This window comes from Lepisma saccharinum, chromosome 12 (genome assembly GCF_977018435.1).
Source record: "Lepisma saccharinum chromosome 12, izLepSacc3.1, whole genome shotgun sequence".
NCBI classification, from domain to species: Eukaryota; Metazoa; Arthropoda; class Insecta; order Zygentoma; family Lepismatidae; genus Lepisma; species Lepisma saccharinum.
In genome coordinates, this window is record NC_139240.1 from 45,732,597 (window position 1) to 45,757,534 (window position 24,938).

General features: G+C 40.2%; 1 protein-coding gene across 8 annotated transcripts in view; it reads left to right on the forward strand.

The window, feature by feature from the left end:
* LOC145996040 (uncharacterized) overlaps window positions 1-24,938 on the forward strand; it is a 577,368-nt gene that overhangs the window by 61,794 nt on the left and 490,636 nt on the right. For all 8 annotated transcript variants that reach the window (XM_083132243.1, XM_083132249.1, XM_083132247.1 and 5 more), the window contains exons 14-16: window positions 4,791-4,925; window positions 6,324-6,449; window positions 7,173-7,361. In XM_083132243.1, coding sequence (XP_082988369.1) covers window positions 4,791-4,925; window positions 6,324-6,449; window positions 7,173-7,361 — 450 coding nt within the window. The remainder of the gene's footprint in view (window positions 1-4,790; window positions 4,926-6,323; window positions 6,450-7,172; window positions 7,362-24,938) is intronic.

Here is a 24,938-nt window from a genome sequence, read left to right on the forward strand (position 1 = left end):
CCACCAGGAGAGGGAAAGAAAAACACAATATCAGATGATTGCGACAACGTGTATTTTTACACGTACAACTACGTAATATCCTCCCCCCCACACACACACAACAAACAACAAATGCTACAATGTCTTACGCGTGTCACTGTACACCAACTGAAGATGTCACTTTCACCACACAAAGGGGTGGGGAGCAATACCAAAAGTGTTCGCACGCGATCATTGTGACGTAAAAGAGACCAGTTTTGGAAGCGCTGCACAGGCAAATATGGCTCTCGTAGTCTACGTTTGACCTTTATGACTGCTGCTCGAAGGGTTGGTTCTCTCCGGCAGTCGTTCCAGTCGTGTTGCAGGTGCTGGGATATGATCAGCAGTTCGCTCTAGGTTGTCATACGCATTGAAGAGTACTAGTATGTTGTATTGAGAGAAGTTGACGTGGTGGAGTGGGCAAGTCAAGTATCGCAACAATTGGTCTGTGGCGTTCGTACGGTGATACGGCCAATTTGTGCAGTGTGCCAGTGTTAAACAAAAACCATACTTTGCAGTTCCACCTCCCTATTACACAGATGGCTGCGTATACCACCCAGCAGCTAGCAGACATGCATCTCATGTATGGGGAGGCACGTGGTAATAGCCGTGAGGCAAGGCGTCTTTATGGAAAACGCTTTAAACATAGACGTTTACCGTCTCACACCTTCTTTCAGGTAGTGGACAATCGACTGCGTGAAACAGGGCCAGTGTTACCACCGCGGCAAGAAGTTGGAAGACCCCGAGGTGTACGCACACATCAGTTTGCAGAAGATGTGTTAACAGCGGTCGCAGAACATCCTGGCACCAGTACGCGAGTGCTCGCTCGGGCACGAAACACGTCTCATGTGAATGTTTGGCGAGTGTTGTCAGAGGAAGGAATGCACCCTTTTAAATTGCAGAAAGTACAAGAACTGTTACCTCGTGACTTTCGCCCTCGTATGGAGTTTTGCCAATGGTTATTGCATCATATTGACACAAACCCTCACTTTGGGGCAAACGTATTGTGGACAGATGAAGCCATTTTTACCAGGATGGATGTCTTCAATAGTAGAAACAGTCATGTATGGGACTTTGACAACCCACATGCACTTTTTGTGGCCCAGCACAGGTTTTCAGTGAATGTGTTGTGCGGGATAGTACATGATCATTTAATTGGACCATACATTCTCCCTGTTCGCCTGGATGGTCGCACGTATCATGCATTTCTTAGTGCGGTTCTGTCTGAACTGTTGGTGACCGTACCTTTGGCACTGCGGCAAGAAATGTGGTACCAACACGATGGTGCACGAGCTCATTTCGATTGTAATGTACGACATTTCCTGCATGACGTGTTTCGAAATAGGTTCATTGGTAGGGATGAGCCTGTGCCTTGGCCACCGAGGTCGCCAGATCTCAACCCTCTCGATTTTTTCTTCTGGGGAGAAATGAAAACCCTCGTATATGACACACCTGTCACATCAGCTGAGGACCTCGTTGCTCGCATCAACGTCGCCGCCGCGACGGTAGCAGATACACCTGGCTTGTTTGCTCGTACTCGACAATCCTTGATTCGTCGCTGTCATCTCTGCGTAGAAGTAAATGGCAGACATTTTGAAAACCGTCTGTGATTATTGCCCTCGGCAAATCTCAGTGAGAACACTCTTGGTATTGCTCCCCACCTCTTTGTGTGGTGAAAGTGACATCTTCAGTTGGTGTACAGTGACACGGACTGTCTGTGCGTAAGATATTGTAGCAATTGTAGTTTGTTGTGTATGTGTGTGGGGGGGATATTACGTAGTTGGATATTACGTAAAAATACACGTTGTCGCAATCATCTGATATTGTGTTTTTCTTTCCCTCCTCCTGTTGGAGTAATGTGTGTCTCGTATGCCACATGACTTGATTCGTTCATTCGTCGCGTGTAACTGGGGTATGCAACCGTGCTCAACTTTTCGGATTTTGTGTTCAGTGCTCATGTTTTGATGTTTGAGGTCGGGATGTGTTGTCTTGAACTAATTTCTCATTGTCACGGTCCTTCTTGCTTCGTTACATACCCCTTCCATGGATTGGTCTTGCTGGAAATCCCCAATTCCTTTGAGGACTCCATTGCGCATGCGTGCAGTGAACTTTTCATAGTGACTTCCGGACTGAGCACATACGATTCCTTTATGATTCCCTTGGAACCGCCTCTCTATCTGTTATAGTATTCGTCCCAGTCAGGTGTGACGTTCACTTTGTCACCTTTTGCGAGGCTCCTATCTCGGAAACGAAGCCTCAGTCGTAAAAATGGAACTTAGACTTTTTGCTTGTTTTCGTGTGAGGAATCACCTCCCAAGCGTTGTAAACGACCTTTAGAAACACCCTGTATATGCACATACAATGATATGTACTTTCAAGACATAATGTGACCTTCCTTTAAACAGTTTGGGAACTTGGTCGGGCTATGAACTTTTCAGCATCCCCTCGTACATGTTGTCTGCAGTGACATAGTGAAAACGTACGTGGTTTGTGTTGGATGTCCAAATTATTCCGTGCATAATACGCACCACAGTTTTGGGAGGCAAAAATTTTGGAAACAGGTGCACATTGTACATGAGTAAATACAGTATATCATTAAATTTATGCGGCTTTAAGTGATTTGCAGGGGTGGTTGCCCTTACAAAACAAAGAAATGCAGCTTTTTAAGATGCACAATATTTCCATGTTGTGGAATGAAGATAAATTAAATATCTTCCACAAAATGCCAGACAGAATTCAGAAGTATCATAGTGTTGTTTATTAGTGCTCAACAAAATTGTTTGCATAATTTGATATTTACAGAATGAAATGTGATATTGGTCTTGAATGAATGGGATATTCTAGGAAATGAGGCGGAAAGCAAAAACCCTTTATTTGAAAGCAAAGGTGAAGTGTTTTACGGAAAATAGAAGGGAACTGTTACAAAGCGAACCAAAACTACCAAAGTGTATAATGGCTATTGTTGATGCAGTCATTCCTCTTCAGCCCTCTTCAAACACCTATGCACCTCTCTACACACTGTGGCATGCTTCACACCAGGCATCAACCCTTTTTTCTTAGGAGGTAGCTTTTTTTTTTGGGGGGGGGGAATGGTCTAAGAAAGCCATGAATCCAACTAAGATGAACCTGCACATTTAAAAATATGATCTTAAAACATTTAATTTATTAATTAATACAAGACTGGATTAAAAGTAATTAATTTTTGCGCCAGAGTGGCCTTCCTAGATGACTAATTATGCAATACATTCTAATATATGGCCGAGTCTACCGTATCTCAGCAGATTTTAAAATTCTGCTAGCAACAGTGAAAACAGTTACAATAGCATGTTTATTATTCTGATTAAATTATGCACATGATACAGAAAACACACAAACATTAAAAAATACATACTGTATTCTTTAGTTTGACATAAGGTAATGGAAATTTACATAAGCGAACTCGAAATATTAAAGGAAATATACGAGTGCCATTTTTTTTCAACCTCCGATGGACCTTAAACATAAGAGAAGTGTAAGTAATAAAATGAATTTATTACCAAATAAAATGAATTTATTACCAAAAGTTATGTATATACCTGGTTACTTTTCGACGTAATCGTCATTAAGATACAGGCATTTGTCATATCGTGGGACGACCTTTCCGATCCCCTCTGCGAAAAATGTTGCCGCCAGTGATGTTTTGAAGCTCCTCATTGATGTGGAAGCTTTGGCCTCCTAGCCAGTTCTTCAATGCAGGGAAGAGATGAAAATCACTAGGTGCTGTAACCCAACACCTTCTGGAGCAGTTTAAATGGGAAGTGTTTGATCACTCGGTGTATATCCCCGACTTAATGCCGAGCGATTTTCATCTCTTCCCTGCATTGAAGAACTGGCTAAGACACCAAAGCTGTCACACCAATGAGGAACTTCAAAACAACGTTCAGGCCCATCTCACATCACTGGTGGCAACATTTTGCGCAGAGGGGATCGGAAAGATCGTCCCACGATATCACAAATGCCTGTATCATAACGACAATTATGTCAAAAAGTAACCAGGTATGTACATAACTTTTGGTAATAAATTCATTTTGTTACTTACACTTGTCTTATTTTTATGGTCCATCAGAGGTTGAAAAGAAAATGGCCCTCGTATATTGTTTCTAGCACTGAATTTGAAAATTCAGGTACCAGGTGAAAATTTTCAGGGGCCGTAGTGTCTATGCACCCTGCATTTTGTTTTACCACTGGTCCAGTGTATCCCGAGGAATATGCTCCTATTCCTGTACGGCAGCCTCAGTGAGCTGTTGGAGGGTTTGTGGTGGGTTGGGATGAATAGCGATAGCTGTCTTCAGAAGTGCCCATGCATTTGGGATCTTGTTGAGGTCAGGTGAATAAGCTGGCCATAAAATGCAATGGATTCTTTGGTCCTGTAGGACAGGAGCACAATTCTTTTCAGGATCATCATCAGGAATATGTACCATATGTATCATGTTTTCAAAATATGGAAAAGAAAAATTGAGTACTGTAATTGAAGATATGAAGAAATGAAAATTGCATTGTGCTAGTATTCCATGTGCAATGTTTGTTCATTATTATTTAATAATCTTGGATTTTTGCTCCGAGAACATCTGTGGGTTTAATTCTGATCTGTGTCTATGAACTAGAAAAGCCATATCTTGAAAATTGACTGGGTCATTACGTTTGTGTAATTCCTGTATTATTCAGCATGGTCTTCTGATTGATTGTTATTCTTACAGTTTTCATATTTTAATTCTACCTCATTTCTTTTAAAGGAAAGCCATAAGCAAGAGCTCGAAGAAATAAGGAAGAATTTGGATGATAAACATGCCGAGATATATGTGTTGCTGAGAGAAAAATTTGAGCAATATGCACAGAAACAAATTGCTTTTGCAGTCCAGAAACTAAAGGTAACTTATTTATTTTGAACACTTTTAAGTCTGTAGGTAGTACAAAGCCAGAGGACTGTTCAGAGGTAAAAATCCTGTTTTTGGTTTGTCAATATGTATCAACTAACAGCACGAGCGTTTTGTAATTAAGCATTGTCATATTTAAATTTGCTTCAGTTATTTTTTCTAGAAGGTAATATACTGCAATGAACCTTTCAGAATGGATGGACTGATATGCCAAATAAAGAAGTGCATGTACGGTTTAAAATTTCAATTAATATGCTTTAAAACTAGGGCAGAGTGATACTAATGTATTGGGGGGGGGGGGGGGGTTGGCTAGATAGTGTAGTGGTAACGTCATCGCCTCAAGAGGTCCCAGGTTGGATAGCCAATGGTGGCACAGTGGTTCTGATCCCATTTGAAACTGTAGGCCCATGTCCTGATTATCCTATCTGTGCACAAAGTGAACTTAAAACAATTCAAATCGATGCGGAGGTATCAGCTGATAAAAGTGTCAGAATAATCACCAGTGCTGGCAGATGCTTTCTGGAGTTTCGTGGAGTCTGCAAAAAGTTCCACTTGGCACTTCCATTGATCCTGAATTTCCTGGAAATTATGCATAATGCATGATTTTCATTGATCTTGCAACAACATTACAGAGAGAAATGAACTAGGTGAATAAATGATGATATCATTTGAAATTATGAATATTTTAAAACAATAGTATAGTTCCATTGGAATGCTTACATATTTAAACTAATAAATATTGTGAACTATTTCGAACTGTTACAATTTTCAATATTGCCATCAGAATATTTATACATTTTAATATATGTTTTTTTTATTGAATCTGGACCATCATGTTGCTTAAAAATATTCATAATTCCACATGAGAGAATCCATGTGCAAAAATACAGAAAATTATTCATTTTGCATAATTTCCATATTTACAATACAATGCATTTTTGTGCACCTTTCGGTAAATAGAAACTCCAGTACTGATGATTAAATTCCATCAATGCTATCCAATTGGCCACCAGTATAGGCTCAGGCAAAAACCATTGAGTTCTCCTGATTATATACACAAAGGCGAATGGTTCCTCAATGAACATTTGCAATTGCATATGAAATTGCTTACTAGTATTGGTAATATTTTATATCAGTTCTTTATTTGTGTCACATAAAATTTCATATTACTCACCCCAAATACATTTTCTCATTTGTTTCTTTAGACCCAATAAATTATAAGAATTAACTAATAAGTTACATCCAAGCATGATCTTATGACTTATTGCATGAGTTCATGTGCAGTTAATGTTTATAAATGAAATAAATTGATGGTTTTATAGAATTTTTGGTTCTTGTATGCATGGTGTTTAAAACCCTAATAGAAATCCACGTTTCAATAACTCTTTGTAGGAGGAATACAACCTCTCCCTAAGACAAGAGATCTCTAACCAAAAGTCAAAGCATGAGGCAGCTATTGAAGCTTTGAAAGCACGAGTTGAACACGAGAAGAAGCAGGAAGTGCTCTGTTTGAGAGAGGTAAGTTGAGTTTGATTGAAGTGTAATACAATGAAGCTATTAGTTTATTTTCAGTTGTGTTAAGTCTGCTATAACAAATAAAATTGAAGTAATGATGTAGATACTGTGCTTTTTCGATGGTGATGAGGAGGTGCAAGTTGTGTCCAATTAAGTTTTGTTAATGTTCCCTGGGTAATATTTCTGAATTTTGTGCATACACGGCTCATTAATATATTTGGAGGGAAGTTTTATTAATAATTCTTTGATTTCCGTGAATTGTGTGTGAATTACTGCTTCTGGGAATTAAATATGAATTGTCCTTGAAGACATGACACTGATATTATCTCAAATCAGATTAATCATCTATCATTGTCATTCATCATTTTTTTATTAGGATATACCATCAGTAACTTTCCCAACCAACCCCAGCCCCATTTTCCTTTCTACCCCATTTATTAGACCTGAATTTTATTCCTAATTTAATTCCCTTGTATTTTGAAATAAAATTAAGGTCAAAGCAGAATAAAAGAATTACATTTTTATTTTCAAACCTATTATAACATACCTTTTCACATTGTCCCAGAAGATTACTTGTGTGATTCTTTAGCCAGTGTCATTCAGATTTTTGCCTTGGAATTTAAAAAAAAGAATTATTGGGAGAGCTAGAACTATATTTAAATTTTATGTGGGTTCTGTCTCCCTCCAATCCATTACACAATATGATTTTATTTTCTTGTCTTTTAGGAATTGGGTAAACAACATAAGGAGATGCTAAATTCTCAGATGCTCCTAATGGAGGCAGAAATTGAAGAACTGAAGGAAAAGTGTAAAGAACAGGTGTCTAAAGTGTCCACCAAGCGTACGTGCAACAGTGAAGCCGCTCTTGAAGAACTGAAGAACCATCTTTATGCCGAGTTCACAGCAGCTGTGAAGGTAGGTGGACAATTTTTTTTGTTGTGAAATTTTTATTTTTTGTCTTTGAAAATTGATGACATTTTACACTGCTGTGTTGAGCCCTGTTCGACTGACAGATGTCTGGTGATGTGGTGGTCACGTTGGATCATGATTATTCGTAAATGTGCTGGTAGAGAGTGATCTGCAGAATTACTAAAATGGCCGACAAACATTTGGAAACCCTCTGTGAAAATATTATTGGAGAAGGTGAAAAGGATGAGTTAACATGATTTTCATTATTTGTGCATATTTTTAATAATGAAAAAGTAAGTTGTTGCTTTGCAATTCTCCTGTAATATTAAGCCAAAGATTTCTGGCTCATGATTGTGGTAGTTTTTGATTGCTGTGTTCATTCGTAAACTAAGTCAATAGACCTTTAATTGTCTACTATTGCCACCCAAACAATGCAAGAAGTCAAGTATAAAGAGTGCATGCACTACACGTCTGGCGAATTCCACCAAGAAAACAAAATAATTTGGTACCATTCAGTGGTCAGTGAAACATGGCCAGTTTTGACCACCTCGTTCTCACATCAGCAGCACGAGAAGAGTAGGGATCCATTTCCTGACTTGGATTTTTACCTTTCAGTCTTTTATTATACAGGGTGATTTCTTTGTTGTGTAAAATTTTAAATGAAGTATTATTTCCATGCGGTTTGTAGCAAATGAATAAGGAAGGATGGGAGATTTATTGGAGTATGTTTACCGGTTTATATGCATCCCGGGTAATATCGCCCATGCCTCAACAAAAACAGCAAATATTCACCAGTGTACCTTTCGCATCCATATGGTCTGGGGGTTTGGATGCAGTGCGGAGGTTTAAGTTTCCTCCTGTAGATAGCACCGTTGTCATTGTCAACAATAACCAGGAAACTGAGCTGTTATATTGTTGTGCTGGAAAGTTGTGTGCTTTTGCATAATTGTTGTGCTGATAAGTTGCGTTATTGTGATCAGGACACACAGTAAGAATGGTGTACTCCTTGCAGGAACGTGTGTTTATCGTGAAAAGTTTTTGGAAAACTGATTCTGTTGTTGCTACGCAAAGGGCATTTAGAAACAAATTTGCCTCACGTTCTGCCCCAGACAGGAACACAATATTGTCGCTAGTGAAGAAATTGGAAGAAACAGGATTGCTTCTGAGTGAGACAGGGAAGCATCGGACCCCGTGGGCAGGTGTTGTGGAAGATGTCAGTGCTCGACTCTTGAGGTCACCCAAGAAATCTCTTCGTCGTTTGTCACAAGAAACCGGCTATACCTATTCAACATGTCAAAAGGCAGCGAAAACTGTGAAACTAAGGGCATACAAAATTACAGCTGTTCAAGAATTGAAGGATCCAGATAAAGTTAAACGTGTAGATTACTGTAATTGGTTTTTAATGTTTATTGTGCGTAATCCTGATATTCTGAAAATAACGTAGTTTACTGATGAAGCCTGGTTTCATGTCTCAGGGTATGTTAATTCTCAGAATACACGGATATGGGCAGCTGAAAATCCACATAGTGTAATCGAAATTCCGTTGCACTCACAGAAAGTTGGGGTATGGTGCGCTGTCTCAGCATCACGTATAGTGGGTCCAATCTTCTTCAATGAAACAGTGAACACAGAGCGGTACAGGGCAATATTCATGGAATTTGTTGAAAGTTTGGACGACATTGAACTCACACAGGGTTATTTTCAACAGGATGGTGCTACATGCCATACATCGCATGACAGTATGGCACTGATTGAAAGTTTCTTTGCGAATAGGGTTATTTCAAAGGGATTGTGGCCTCCGAGGTCTCCAGACTTAACTACACTTGACTTCTTTCTGTGGGGCTTCCTAAAGGGACGTGTGTACACAAACAACCCTACATCCCTGGATATGTTGAAGCAGAACATTATCACTGAAATTGCGAACATTAGCGTAGAAACACTATGTCAGACAGCCCTTAACATGGAACGGCATGTTCGCACCTTCGCACTTTCAGCACCTTCTTTAAAGGTGAGATGTTATGTCATATGTCTGTGCCATAATTTTTATGTTTTATTTATGTTTGAGTGAATACAAAAAAAAGAACTCATTTTCATTAATTCAGTTTAGCAAAAATCCAATACTTCAATGTTATTGTAGGGTACACTGGTGAATATTTGCTGTTTTTGTTGAAGCGTGGGCGATATTACCCGGGATGCATATAAATCGGTAAACATACTCCAATAAATCTCCCATCCTTCCTTATTCATTTGCCACAAACCGCATGGCAATAATACTTCATTTACAAATTTTACACAACAAAGAAAACCATGAGTTTTAAAAAATCACCCTGTGTGATGTGAATTAATTGAAGTTTCAAAAAAGTCTAAACTTAGTGATTTTCAATCTTATATTACTTCGAAATGCAAAAAAAACCAACCTTTAATTACTTCATGAAAAAAAGAGGTAGGTGTTCAACATGTATACAAAATGCCTTCCAACAGGAGTCAACACAGAATACTCCTTCCAATGTTTTCTTGTGTTTTATGCAATGATTTTGTCAAGTTAGCTTTTCTACATATGGCCAAAAAGTTATAATTTATACATCGTGATTGATTCTGTGCAAAATTTATTTTTATCCAACATTTTACTACAATGCAACAACTTATGACAATCTCTCATAAATTCCTTAGGATTGTGAATTTAAACTTTCTTCTTGAGACTGACAAACTCTAGCCTTCTTAACCATCTCAACGTTATCCTTCCATCTTCATCGATCAGAAAGAAAAGTCACTTACTTGTCTGTACAAACTATAATACCATATGTGTACATGTAAGAAGTTAGTTACAAAACCAACACCACGTAAATAAAAAACATGCAAGTTTGTGATAAAATATCAGATTCATACAGGTGCACCAGAGGAGCTCAGCACCAGGGTGATTGCCCACACTTTATTTACATGGCGGTGCTTGTTTTGCCGTTTCTGCAATGTTCACCAGTGTAAAAGTACGGCTGATCTCATCCGATGTGATGATACCCTTAGATAGTTTTCATGCAAGTCCACTTTTCAAGATTTATTTAAGGACAATAGAGGGCAGTGAATGAGAAAGACAGAGTGACTGACAAAATTGTGATTACTTTAAGAACCGTAGACAAATTTAAAAGTGTTCAAGTCAAGTTTGCATACTATTTCTCCTGCATGGTCAGTTATCCTGACTGATGTTTTTCAGTGGTTTTCCCTCAATCACTCCAGGCGAATGCTGGAATGGCACCTTTATAAAGTCCATTGACTTTTTTTCTCTTAACTGTGTGGCATTGGAGTACGTTTTGCAAGAATAGGTACTGAGCTATAAAGTCTTACTTTCCAACTCTCTTGGATGCTGTGTTTTATTCCACTACTGGTTTCTTGGAGCAGGGGAGAACCAATTAGTAGCCACTTCAATCACATTGTAGCATGTACAACAATTACACAGTATATCACAGACATATCACCAACACGACTGAAACGAAAGCCTTTGTCTTGCACATAATCGCCATCACCATCATCCTTTACCATTTCCTGCCTCTGGCTGGGTCGGCGTAGAAGTCAAGCCCCTCCATTTTTTCCTGGTCTTCCACCACTCCTCTCTTTCCATTGTATTCCAATCTTTTCCTCATCTCCTAACACTCTCCGCTATCTGCTCTTTCCACTGACATCTTGGTCTCCCCCTTCGCCTTATTCCCACTCCTTGTGCATTGGAAGCTCTTACTGGTAGTCTTTCTGCATCCATCCTCTTCATGTGTCCGAACCATCTCATCTGTGCCTGATCTATTCTGTCCTGAAGCTTCACCACACCCACTGTCTGTCGGATCTCCTCATTCCTCATTCTATCCCTTCTAGTATTCCCCAATACAGCTCACCGCTCAGAAGATCCCTGCCGGAAGTCAAGTGACGTAGGGGCAGGCGACTCCACTATTAACGTTGGAGGAGTGCACCCTGGGTCAGAAACAAGCGCTTTGGTCTCGCTGAAAGCTGTAAGGCTTGATTCACATCTACGCTCAAATCACTGTCCCCGCACAGTCAGGGGGTATTCACATTAGCGGTCAAGGTACGATCATCGTCAATCTGGTGTTGATTTCTTGACAGAGTACACCGATTTTTTCTTTTGATTTTTTTAAATAAAGAACCTGATGCTTGTACTAACTACAATGTTCAAGATATTTTTAACGACGGAATTGGCTGTTACAGCACTGGCGTTCGAAGAAAAGAAGTGTGAACATTTATTTGCACTTACAATGTGCAGAGCTACAAATGTCAACAATGGTAAACATTACTTTGTCAATCTAGGTTTGGCATGAAATTTTTTGGGCTGGTTGATTCATATCGACATTGTTGATAATTTCTTTTATTCGAATGTTTCCGACACAACACGGCTAAATAATGTACAGGATAAGCAATACAAATATATTCTGTACACTGAAAAGAAAAAACAGCAACCAATGAGAAATAAACAAATTCATAATTCAAATTGAATTGAATTCATGATGACATTCATGTTAAAACCATTGAGAGTCACATTACGGTGAAGTGGTGTTTTCCTAATCCTTCCGGGGGAAACAAGTTTTCTCATTGTTGGCCGATCATTCCGTTGAAGCGATTCTTCCCGAATCCTCTTGATTGTCGGCTCCGACAAACCTGTTGCTGCAGACGCACGCTTGGTGCTCTGCGAAACTGACAGATTTCTTTTCTTCAGATTCACGATCTCAGAATTCAATAACTTTGCCCACTATGCACAGTAGCACCTTTCCTCCTCACACCTGCCATAACTCTTACAACATCACGAAAACCACAAAAAATCCCAAAGAAATCACAATTAAACACCCACGCACAAGCACTTCCACAACGACAATGACCGCAGCGGAAGACTTCCTGCTACCCCTAAAATCTGCAAATAGACTGGTCTTCCCATGTTCCTCCGCACATCCTCTCCCCTTATTTGGGGATCTTCTCGTGAGCGGTGAGCTGTATACTCCTTAAGAATTTCATCTCTACTGCCTGCATCTTTCTTTTGTCTCTCCAAGTCTCTGCTCCATACGTAATTATTGGCACATAGTATGTGTTATATATTACCTTCTTGCATTTCATAGGTACATCTCTGTTCCATATTAATCTTCGAATGCTTTGATATAGTCCACCACCCATTTGACCTCTTCTTCTTACCTCCTCATCTATTCTTCCACTTCTCTCAATTATGCTTCCTAGATATTTGAAGCTCTTCACAAGAGTGTGTTTCTGATGGCGATGCAGGCCTGACACTGCTGAGACATGCTGTGAACAAGCATATTCCCTCCATTCCTTTTAGAGAGGGATTGGTGCATGCTGGGATAAGGCAACATGTTGCTCTAGAGCAGTGTTTTTCAACCCTCGAGCTGCATGTAGCCCGAAGCTTTATTGAAGCGGCTCGCTAAAGCATTTAATGAAATAAAGGAAAACTATTGAAGCGGCTCGCTAAAGCATTTAATGAAATAAAGGAAAACAATGTGATTCAATGACTGATACTGATTAGATGTTGCTACATTATACTGCACTGCTCTCTGAGTCATCATGGTGGCTGCAATCTCTCGCAGCAAGTGAACTCGCTGCTCCAGCTTCCAACGTCTACCAGCCACAGTTCCAGCTTAAAAAAATTCCACAGAATCAGCTTAAGAATGAGAACTTCACACACTTCTCAGTGTTGTCACAAGGGGCAGTTAAAAAAGTGAGAAGTATGCTGAAGCTGTCTCAGCATTAACTCTTAAAGGAGCAAGATATGTTCCAATTGGCAAAAAAAATGACACTTTACAGACTACTCTAATATGACTGAAAGTTACGTAAAATTTGTAAATTCCTGTTGCAACGTTGCCAATGTCGTTGTATCCTGAGAGATACAAAGTTCCTTTGTGGAAAATTTTGACAACATAGCACAATGTATCTTTTAGGATACAAAAACAGAACATATATTTGTTTTTATTTATTCACAAAATGAAAGTTTGGAAATTATTTTTTTATTATATGCTATTGTAATAAAAAATATAACCGTGGTACGTCAGTCAGTACGGTGTCTTAACTACCATGCAAGAGGCCCGGGTTCGACCCCCTGTGAGGTAAAACCGGGGTTTTTTCCACCTGTTCAAGTGGCTCCGGTCCCCTTTGGGGCAGTTTCTACATCTATCCTCAGTGCCCTATTTTGGCCTTTTGGGCAGTTTTTGTATCTATCCTTTGCAACCCCCCCTCCCCCCCGATCTAGATATCATCCTGTCGGATATGAGCCAGTGAGCAAGTGGTCTCACAGCAAAGGTGGTTGTGGTTCATATTCTAGTTGGCGGTAATGGAACATCTTCAAGAGATGGGTGGTATTTTCTTCGTGTGCTCAATTTACATCAAAATATCTTCGACGGATCATGGCAACAGACTTCCAAAAATGAAACATGGGGACAACTAATATAGGATCACAGTGATCACCTGCCATTTCTGTAAGCTTGTCCATTGAGGGGTCAACTCACTATCTTGCCATCAAAGGTTCTGGATTTGAATCCCAGTCAGTCACATGTGATCCTTTCTGGGTGTTTTCTTATAAATTTCATCTAATCATGAATCACATTCAGCACCATCATTAGCCAACATTGTTTCATTTCCCTTGCCTTTTTCAAAAAATAAAAGAAGAGTGAATTATGAATAACATGAATTTCTAATCTTTTTAGTAATACAGAAAAGCTTATAAATCTTATAACATAATTGAATTTATGCATAGAATATAGTCCCGGACCAAAAAATAGTTTTGAAGTAACTCTTATTGAAGATAGTGAAAACATAATGTTGTATGTGTACAATATCACATATATGCATTACAATCTGGTCCCAAAATCAAATTATGCTAAAATGGGCAATGTATCTTCTTGGATACGTTCAATTTTCATTCCCTGAATTTAGCCAAATGTAATAGATGTGGCTATATTTTTTATCTCTTATGTTTTATAGCATATTTCTGTTAAATATTCAACAAAAAAATATATGAAAATATTATGTGGAAATTACAAATGAAATATACCTACATGCATGCTGCAGCATGCCTTATTGTTGTGCGCCATCTTGCAGCAAATAGTATTTCATACTTCCTTGTATGTTCTACAAAAACTCAAAAGATGGCACCACTCACCAGTATGAAACTATACAAGTATCTTGTAAGACCCATTGCCACTCGTGCGAGAAATCTCAATATGCTGGCCGTATAGAGGCTCCTATATTATATGTATCTTGAGAGATACATTTTCCCTTGAAGGGTTCATATGAACTCTCCACAAGATTTCAAGACCTCAGGTCACATAACATGTTTACACTCGCCACAAGATGACTTCGGACCTCATAACGAAAACACAAAAAATACAGAAAATTCATGTGAAAAGCTATTATTAAGCTATTAGATACAGCAAAAAATGCATACATTAGTACGGAGTCATGTTGCCTTTATTTTTGAGAACCATTTGGATGCGCTTGGGCATAGAATCACTAAGACTTTGGAAGTAATTTAAGCCCATGTCAATGCATCACATTTTCTTCAGTTCTGTTTGGGGGGGGGGGGTCTGTAGGTTCTGAATCTTGTTTCCCAGGAATTGCTTCATACGATGCCAACAATTTGCAATTGGGTTGATATCGGAGCTATTCCCAGGCCACTCTAACATCTTTATCTGTTGTTCCTCAAGCCATTTCCTTACCTTCGTAGTCATGTGACAAGGAGTGTTATCATGCATGAAAAGATCACACTCATGGATCTGAAGCATATCCACTAAATCGTCCTTAAGAACGTTGATATATCGGTCTGCGTTCATCGCCACGTTTTAGCAGTAAGAAATATAAACCTGCCATATCCTTTTCACGTGAAAAACACCCCCGCACCATTACAGTACAGACTGGAAGTGCTTAACTGTATACTTTGGGTTGTATCGATCTGAAGATGATGGACGTCGAACCTCAGCAGCTCCCATTCGGAACAGTTAGAATGAGCTTTCATCGGAAAACATGACTTTCCTCTACTGTGCTGATGTCCAGTGTGCATATTTCTTTGCAAAAGCAAGACGGTCTTTCTTCATGCAGGCTTTGAGTAGTGGTTTCTTAGCAGCAGTACAACATTCCAAATCCAAGTCTTTCTGTAATCGGTGCTGGATTGTGCGAACACTAACATTTTCCAGCAGACTCGAGTGCATTTCTTTAAGTTCTGACACTGTCAGTCGAGGTTTTTTATTTTTTCTCTCATTAGAAGAGCGTCTGTAGATTTTGTTGTTTTTCTTTGCCTCCCACCATCGAATTTGTGCTTTGGAATGACAGTCGGAGGCAGTCCTATGGCGGCTGCCAGTACCTTCATTGTGGTTGATTTTGCACGACTTGTTTGTTTACATATCGTCTTTATCGGGACGTTTTCACTTCGCCATGCAATAATGCTGGCTTTTTCCACACTACTACAGTACTTTCCCAGCATATCACAAATATGCCTGTACAGTAGTCAATACAGTAGGAAAATATCCAACACAAAGTGCACCACACGAAAACAACAACTTATCACACACACTACAGCAGAAAGTCACCCTTCCTGTGTCAACTAACAATACGAAATGAAATGAACTCGCTTATCAGCAGTAATACACTGTTGCCAGATACGTTCATGCAGAAACAATTCCGTGTTCGAAACAAAACAACACTAGATACAAGGCTACAAAGTGATAGACCGCTTACTACGGCAGATTTCATATGTGGTCCGAAGTAATTTTGCGGTGGGTGTAATATATTATCCACCCTTTCTGTAAAGCTGCGGTGGGCTAGTCAGTATCACACCTGACTGCCACGTGGGAGACCCAGGTTCGACTCTGAAGGTGGTGATCGAATGTCGGATTTTTTCCTGCCTTGTCCCTTCTTAAAGTGTGTCTGGAGCTCACCCAGCCTCAAATCAATAGGTACCTGGGAGCAACCCTGAGGATTAAGGCAGCTAGAACATGGTGCTGATCACATACCACCAAAATGGCCAAGGTCAAGAATGTGTGGGACCCTAATTCCACATCCCCTCAATAAGCCTTCATGGCATGGTGCTATATGCACAGGAAACTTTACGTTTTAAAATTCTTTCAGAATATATGTTGAAAATGCTCGAGGTAACATGCAAATGCAAATTACCGAATTGTGTTGTGATGCTGGATGTGATGGAGTTTTACTCCAAATATGTGAGAACATCAGAATTCCCTTTCCTGTATAATCATTTCATTTCTATGCGGTACAACTGTCTGTGAACAATTATTTTCCAAAATTAAAGAAAGATGTGAAATCGAAGTTGAGGAATTGACTGACTGTCACACACCTTGAAAACTTATTGCGAATAGCATCATCCAACTCCAAGGCGAATATTGACACACTAGTGAAGAAGAAACGATCACAGTCTTCTCATTGAAGGGATAAATGACAATTCTTGTGTATGAATTTTTAACATGCTTTTATAAACAAATTAACCATTATGCTTATTTGTTATGTTGAAGTGCCCAACCTCAATTCAGAACTTGTCTGTGTTCTTAGCTATAGTTAATTACTAGAGGCATGCATATTTCATGTAATGGAAATACTAAATGTGAAATAACATGTTGTGTTGTTCATTTTACATGTTTCTGAATGGTGAGGTGGATTTTCCTGCCATGTATTGTCACAAAATGATGTGAAATGAACTGCAAAATGCGAAATCAACTCTTAAACACAAAATTAGAGTTTATTTACCAACATTACACTTTTTGAAGTCTTAATTATCATGCAAGTTCTGCAATTCACGTAAAATTGATTAATTCTGCTGTAAATATTTAAGAAGCAAGAAATTAAGGGGGGCAAGAAAGGCTTTCCCACCATAAATTTGTTTCGGTTTGAAGTTACCGTGTTCCTTTTATAATAATTAATGCAGATTACTATGACTGAAATGAATTTATATGTCAATGAAATATATCATTTTAGTCTTGACATTCATTTTCTGGAAAAGTGCTCCCCTTTGCTCCTCTCCAGACACCCTTTTACTGGATGTTCCCTCCCCCCATTCCTCTTAGCATATGTTTGACTGTTATTCTTAGCCCCAGAATTTGCGGAAAAGACACAAAACAAATATGTTTTTGTAATATCTGGATTACAAGAGAAAGGGTAGAAAATGATAACATTACAGTCCGTGTACTTGGTGCATGTTTATTCTTTTCTCTTCGAAGTTTAACGACTTTCTTTTCTGACAAAGCACTCTTATTTGGGAGTGGTGATCTCAAAAGTAAAAAGGTAGCATCATCGCCTTGTAATCAAGGGGGCCCGGGTTCATGCACTTACTGTGCATAAAGTGGACTTAAAACACGAAATCAATTAATCAATCAATCAAAAGTAAAAACACATAAGGCCCCATATTGAACTTTTAAGTTGGGACCGTCTACAGACTGTGTTAAATCTGGAGCTACTGTGGAGCATGTGCAGTCTCGCCTGATACCTTGAACATTCAGTTACCCTGAAGGTACTATCGAAATTACGCAAAGCAGCAAAGTGATGATTTTTTTAAAAGGAAGTAGGGTGTTGTGGCTCTATAGCATGCGGTTGCACAACTCTATCTGGAGCAAATTTATTCAGTCAAGTATCATTCCATAAGTTTCCTTATACTTAGAGAGAAGAAATGTTCGGCATAATTGTTTGTGCGGCTTTCATTTTGTTACAGGCATGTGCATCATTTATCTATGTATGGTTTTGTCAATAGGGTACCTATTAATCTATCACATCCCGAATGGTAATTCTGCCCTCATGGCAGAGTGGTTACTGCAACGTGCTACAACGCCAGGGGTCCCAGCTTCAAATCCTGGCCTGGGCATTCTTTATGAGTGTTCATTCATCAGTGTCATCACTCATCCTCATCGTCACTGATTGATGACTAGAACACTCCTGGAAAGAACATTACGTTGATAAAGACAGTACAGTATTGTTGAGTTGAATTTTTCAGTCCACTTTGTGGACAGAGAGGCTAATCGGGACTGGACATACAGTTTAAAATTGGGATCAGAACCACTATGTGCCTCCACAGGGTATCAAAGCTGAGACCCCTTGATTACAAGATGCTGACGTTACCAGTATGCCATTGAGGCTGACAGTACAGTGCGACTTTATTGCACAGAAAGATACGTCAGCTCATCCCTGGTGCAGTACACGCACGAATAATGCACAGATAATGAGCCAGGACAAGAGAATGTTCTTTGTGATAATTGCTGATAAAATTAAAGTTATGACATTTTGGTTTTCAATAATATGAACATGTGATTAATAATGTGCTTTGTAAGATTTGTCTTGTGAAAATTATTTGTCAAGATTCAGTGTTCAATTTCTGCATCTTTCTGATCATATTTGCTCCACGTTCAAATTATTTCAATTTTTTAAGTGTGTGTGTTATTATTTGTTGTGTTTGAACAAGCTATAAATTCATACTTGTAGGCTGGTCTACCTTCGTGGTAGAGTGGTTGGCACAGTGTACTATGACGCCAGGGGTTCAGGGTTCAAATCCCAGTGTCCCTTTATCAATTTCATCCTTCATTCTCATCTTCGCGATTAGCCAAAAGTGGTAGCAAAGCAAAGTAAATTTGCTCAATGAACCAATCAGTCAATCAATCATTCATGTGTAGCGTGGCAGAAGTTTGTTTGTTCTCAAATGAATGCTGTGTACACTATGATTTTTTTTTCTCAATTCAAAATAAAAACCAACTATACGAGAGAGTATGAATTTCTGGAAGTGATTTTTCAAGTTGATTAAGAAGCTAGACACGATGTTTGAAAAATATGATAAATAAGCATTTTCAGAATCCCATGCATTCGCTAATTGAACGGGAATATTCGACTTTTCCGATGACAAATAAAATCTTCAACGTGTCATCTTTCCATTCATGTTTTTTTCTACGCCATCAGAAGTTTTATATTCCCAAAAAAAGAAATAAAATAATACTCCCATAAACATAATGCTATGTTTCTCCCCCGTCTATAACCATCCATCGCACATACCTCTTTTTTTTTTAACCCTGTCTGTTCCTCGTGGCCTCAAGGGGTCTGACGTAATCTCACTCCCCTCTACTACATTCATTCAATAAGTTCGTTTGCTCAGGAATAGCCCATATAGTAGCATTATAAAGTGGCATAGTTATTGTTAGGAATAACCTAGAAAAGTAAGGGAATTTTTTTTTTTTTGTATACTTTTATTTCTTTCTCGGTGTCTGTTCTTATCTGACCCCTTCTTTCGCATTCTCCGTAAACCCATTGTGACAAGAATATCTTCAGGGGAAGAGAACTGACATTCTGGCAGGTTTTCAACACTGACAGACAGTTCCTCGCTTTACGTAACAGAAGCTGTTGAATATCTTTATTTGGTTTCAGCCAACCTCAACGATTCCCTCTTCGAGCACAAGCGTACCGTGAGCAGTTTGCTCCAAGACGGAAATCGAAGACATTTACACATGAAAGGAAGGAGGGGTGGGAGAAAAGATGTGAGAAAAGAGGCATATAAAGGAAAATTGGAAAACAAGGCGGTCGAGTAGGAAAAAATGTAATGCGACTGTTGGTGAAATTTTGCCATTTGACGAAAGGATACAAGCCAAGGTTGTGGATTGTACAAGGGATGAAGTGAGCTCATGTCAGTGAGTGGTCCGTTTCCAATGTGAATCGTCGGCTACGCTGAACGCAACTCCAACTGGCGGCTGGGAAACAGCGAATCAGCGATCAGTTGAATTCTCTTCGACTGAGGTCGGGCATTTTGGAGTCGCAAGGTACCGAACGTTGTTCGCGGGACGAAAGAAATTAGCGTTGGGTCCGCCACATTGTGCCAAACGTACTGTAAAGGGTGAAAGAGTCTTCTTGGGCAACGGTATTGCCAGCACCAGGAATCAGCGGGGTGTTAATGGTGCAACTGCACACGTGATCCTACACGAGGGAGTTTCACACGCAAAGATGCAAATAGATTTTCTCTCATCTTCTTTCTTCCCCTTTCTCTCTCCGTCTGGACTCTCTTTCTCTCTCTCCTAAGAGGAGAGAAGAAACGAAAGGGGACTCAGCCCCCTCTTGCCCTGGGGGGGGGGGGCAGAATGAAACATCCACTGCCCAGTCCGGCGGACACAGAGAGAGAGTAACAAAAGTAGAGAGAGAGAGAGAGAGAGATAAGAAAGAAAGAAAAGGGAAGAAAGGGGAAATGAGAGAGGAGAGATAAAGTAAGAAAGAAAAAGAGAGAAAGTCGAGAGAGAGAAAGAGACAGAGGAAAGGGTAAGAAGGACAGAGAGAGAGAGAGAGAGAGAGAGAGAGAGAGAGAGAGAGAGAGAGAGAGAGAGAGATATATATATATACCACGCTCCTGGCCACCTTTACCCCCCCTCGAATTCTCTCTGTCTCTCTCTCTCTGTCTGTCTCTTAGAAAGGAAGAGTGAAACAGAATTTTTTTTTCTCTCTCTCTCTCTCACACCCTTTGCACCCCCCCGAAACATATTTCTTTTCTCTTCTACATTCCTCGTTCTCTCTTCTTTCTTTATTTCTTTCCTTTTTTCTCCTTCCATTTTTCTTCTTTTTTTTAGAGAGAGAGCGCGAGGTCATTTCCCGTTCACCCTGGCTTGGTGATGGGGGTAGGGGGAGAGAAGAGAGGGAGGGGAGAAAAAGTTTCCTTCCTACTTTCCCCAGAGAGAGAGAGAAAACTGGGAAAAACAGAAGTACGCTTGGCAACGTTGCTTCGGGAGAACGAAGTGACCCCTTCAGCTTTTACTTCGCAACACAGTTTGTTGACACCCATCGAGCCACTCCCCCCAAAGATGATTGGGTGACAGAAAGGGCCAGAATTAGCCGTCAAGGTTAGCCGCCAGTTGGAGTTCCATTCAGTATAGGAAGGGTAGTAAAAGGAGGAAGGGAGAGAGAGCAGTTGTTTAGATAGAAGGGAGAGTGGACTCATTTCTAAGTTCCATGTGGCCGCTTGTTTGAATACCTTTATACACTCAGTTATCTAGCGGTTTCTGTTCTCGAGATACCCAATCTTGTTTTCAAGTGCGCTTTATTCTCAGGTAGGGTAAACAGGACCTATAATTTAAAGTAGGTATGGCCGCGAAATCTGGATAACGGAAATCCAAATTTCAAATTATCCTGTATACGTCTTCATCTCCATCTTCGCAATTGGCCAAAATTGGAAGAAAAGCGAAGTAAATCGAAGCCAAATCAATCAATCAATCCATCCTATATCCGTTTCGAATGGAACGGATAATCAGGATATCCGGATAGTACATATTTGATAACGATTGTAGAAAATCCGTACAGTGAAATAGGAACGTGGCGAATTAAAGAATATGTGGATAGCCCGTGAAACGGATAAACGATAAAACTGTCTGAGAAATCGGATAGTCCGTATATCCGGATGTCAGAATATTCGGATAAAATTCTACTGTGTTTGTCTACTGTGCGCGCAGAAGGACAACACAAGTCCCATAGCGGATTATCCTGGTCGTGTGTCCAGACACCAGAGCCTCGTTGGCCTGCAGCATTGAAGTTGCGAGAGGTGACCCCCCAGTCCCTGGTTTCTATCCGGCCCTCTGGATTACTTCCCTTGTATAATCTCTCCGTCCACCTCACCCTGGGGTGCTAAGCGAGCAGATTATATTAACGCCGGAATTACGAAAGGGGGGGAGGGGGTTCGCATAACATTTATATTTTTAGTCCCTAGGTTCGTTACGCATGTACAGAAAGTGAATAAACAACTGGTAAAAAGCAGTACTATTGCTCAGGGAGTTCAATTCAACAAATCATAACATTATTTTGGAGAATTGATTATATGAGTTTATTATACATTGTTCTATATACACATTTACATAGCGTTTGCATGTGTGCATTGACCAAATCAACAAAACTCTTAAATCGACAAAATTGCGCACCTATGGCTTACCGCAGAATTAGCATAACTATCTCTGCGGGCCTACCCTCAGCTTAAACGATATTCCGTTCATTGCAATGCGTTTCCTTACGCCTTTTCTCTTTCTTTTGGGCATCAATTTCCGATACGGAAATAACCAAAGCTTTTCTAAAGGGGACTTGGGACAGCAAACAAGGGCTGGCTTACACCAAATGCTACATTCTTATATCAGTCTAGCCACCAAAAGTGGACTAAACTCGAGGAAACGTTCCTCCTCGTCGAATCGATGGGGAAACACTGTTTTTTTCTAAAGCCGAACTCGCCTTTTTTATAGTCGGGGTAAACGTCTGTGAACGTGGACCCCGTAGCACTGGAAAATTCCACTGCAATGGTCTTTTGAAACACAGCTAGCTCCCCCAATCGGGAAGCTAAACAACAGGGGAATCTAATATCCAGTAAAGCACAATCCAATAAGCACATACACTTACATCCAGTAATAACATAAAAGTTCACTCATGGAAACATATTACTTAACCCTACACCTTGTAGCTGGCCAGCAATTAATTAATATAATAACACAAAACCAGTAATGGTCAATCCGAGCGGCGTTTACTACGTGGAAGTGATGTTGCCTTACCAGAATGTCGCCCCCTTACACCCCTGTTGTGCCCGCACATATTAGTGACTGTCTATTCATCAATTTCAACCAATCACCATATCCTCATCGTCATGTGTAGTTAAAGATGGTAGCAAAGGGACCGAAATAATTGAAATCAGTGGAGTTAATCAAATCTCTAGGAGTTGGCGATATGTGAATAGTGGATACAGTACGTCATACCTGTCTCGTCACTTAACGGGTCACTCCACGATGACATTCTGCCCGTTAATGGAACCCCCATTAAGCATTAAATTGGTCGATATATAGGCCCCAACAGTCAAGTGGCAATTTGTGTTGCAGGGTAAATTGGCCGCCTGCAGGGCACTCGATTCTCTTCATTAGGGGGATTCGCAGGGGGGTGGGGGCTGTTTTCCGAGTGGACGCTCTCGTGCGGAGAAAACTGAGACCTTTTTGGAGCTTCTGACACTTCGTGAGGGTGGAGGGAGGAACGTAAACACCCCTCTTTCCGTTGGTTCCGGATATTAAGACTGGAGGCAATGTGGACGTGTAGAGTCGGTGCACGAAGTGAGATGGTCCTTTTGCTGCCCAAAGGGAACGTTGGATATCGCTTAGAGGAATCTTTGTGCTGTTTTGTTACGAGGAACAGTTTCAAAAGGAGACCTAGAACTGTTCGTCTCTGCTCTTTATTCATTGTATTGTTCTGAATTGTAGAATAAAACAAAGAATAAAAATAAGGGAAAATCCGTGGATCTGTCGCCCTGGTTTATTTTAAGACACCAGGGCACCAAGCGCATACCTCTGAATGTATGCGGATGGAGGTTGGGCTACTTCGGTGCCCCCCCCCCAAACTTTTCTTTGTTCGCCACTTCAATTTTGGTTATTTTACGTCGCGTTTCTACATCCTGGGTTAATCGCGACGACGAGGATGAATGATGAACCGATGAAATTAGTGATAGGACAAACATAACTATATTGGTCAGGATTTGAACATGGGACCTCGGGTTTCGTAGCGCACTACGTTGACTACCCTGCCACGGAGAACGGCACAATCTTCTCTCCACGTGATATATTGATACACGTGACAACACCGCATAATCGTCTGTGGGGCTCTGGGTTCGATACCCGTGGAGCCACATAGTACTGTAGACCCGCTTCAAAGAAACTCAGAGATAGTTTTTAAGTGTACCACTAAACTTTGTGCAGCTTAACATAATAACCATAGTATACTAATAATAAGAACTTTAGTTGCTTCTGCTCTTTCATATACAGGATGGGTCATAAGTCGCGAAGGGGTTTCAACAGAGCATACCTTTGTCATATGATAGTGGTATTTAAATATTTCCTGGTATTATGTACATTACAATTACTGATTTCTTTCACCTATGTGTGAAAAATTATTTCACTTAAATGCCCATCATTATTGACTTAGCACGCACGAGCTCTAACCACAACAGTCATCATTACACGTATCAATGTTGCCCATGTTATGGCTTGTATTTCTACTGGACTATGGTTCTCCATGGTATCGCTAATCTGGCGAACGTGGAAGCCAATGAATATCTGCATTTCGTGAAATTATTCGATGCCCGAAAATGGCCCGAAGGCTGTGTGCGCTGTGGCTCCATCTTGCTGAATGATGTTCAAAAAAAAATCCCGTGTGTGTATTTTCTAAACGCCCGGCCATGGAATTAGGCGGGTGGCAGAGGTTCGCGCTGTTGCCACGTCGGAGCACAACTCCGTGTGTTTGGAGGTGTAATACAATGAATAATCTCGTTGTAGAGTTGGTCTTTCTTTGAGTTTGAGTTCTTAAGTCCACTTTATGCACAGATAGGCTAATTGGGACTGGACCTACAGTTTAAAGTGGGATCTGAGCAACCATGTGCCTCCACTGGGCATAGTTGATCTTTGTAATCCATGTGATACAAACTGGTAGTATTTTCTCGAAAGGTCAGGGATGACACAAAAGTGCCTCGGAGAGAAGTCGGTCTTACGCACTAAACTAGGCAACGCAGCCCGGTTGACGTTGCCACACACTGCGCGGGAACCAGCGACTTTCGTCCAGATC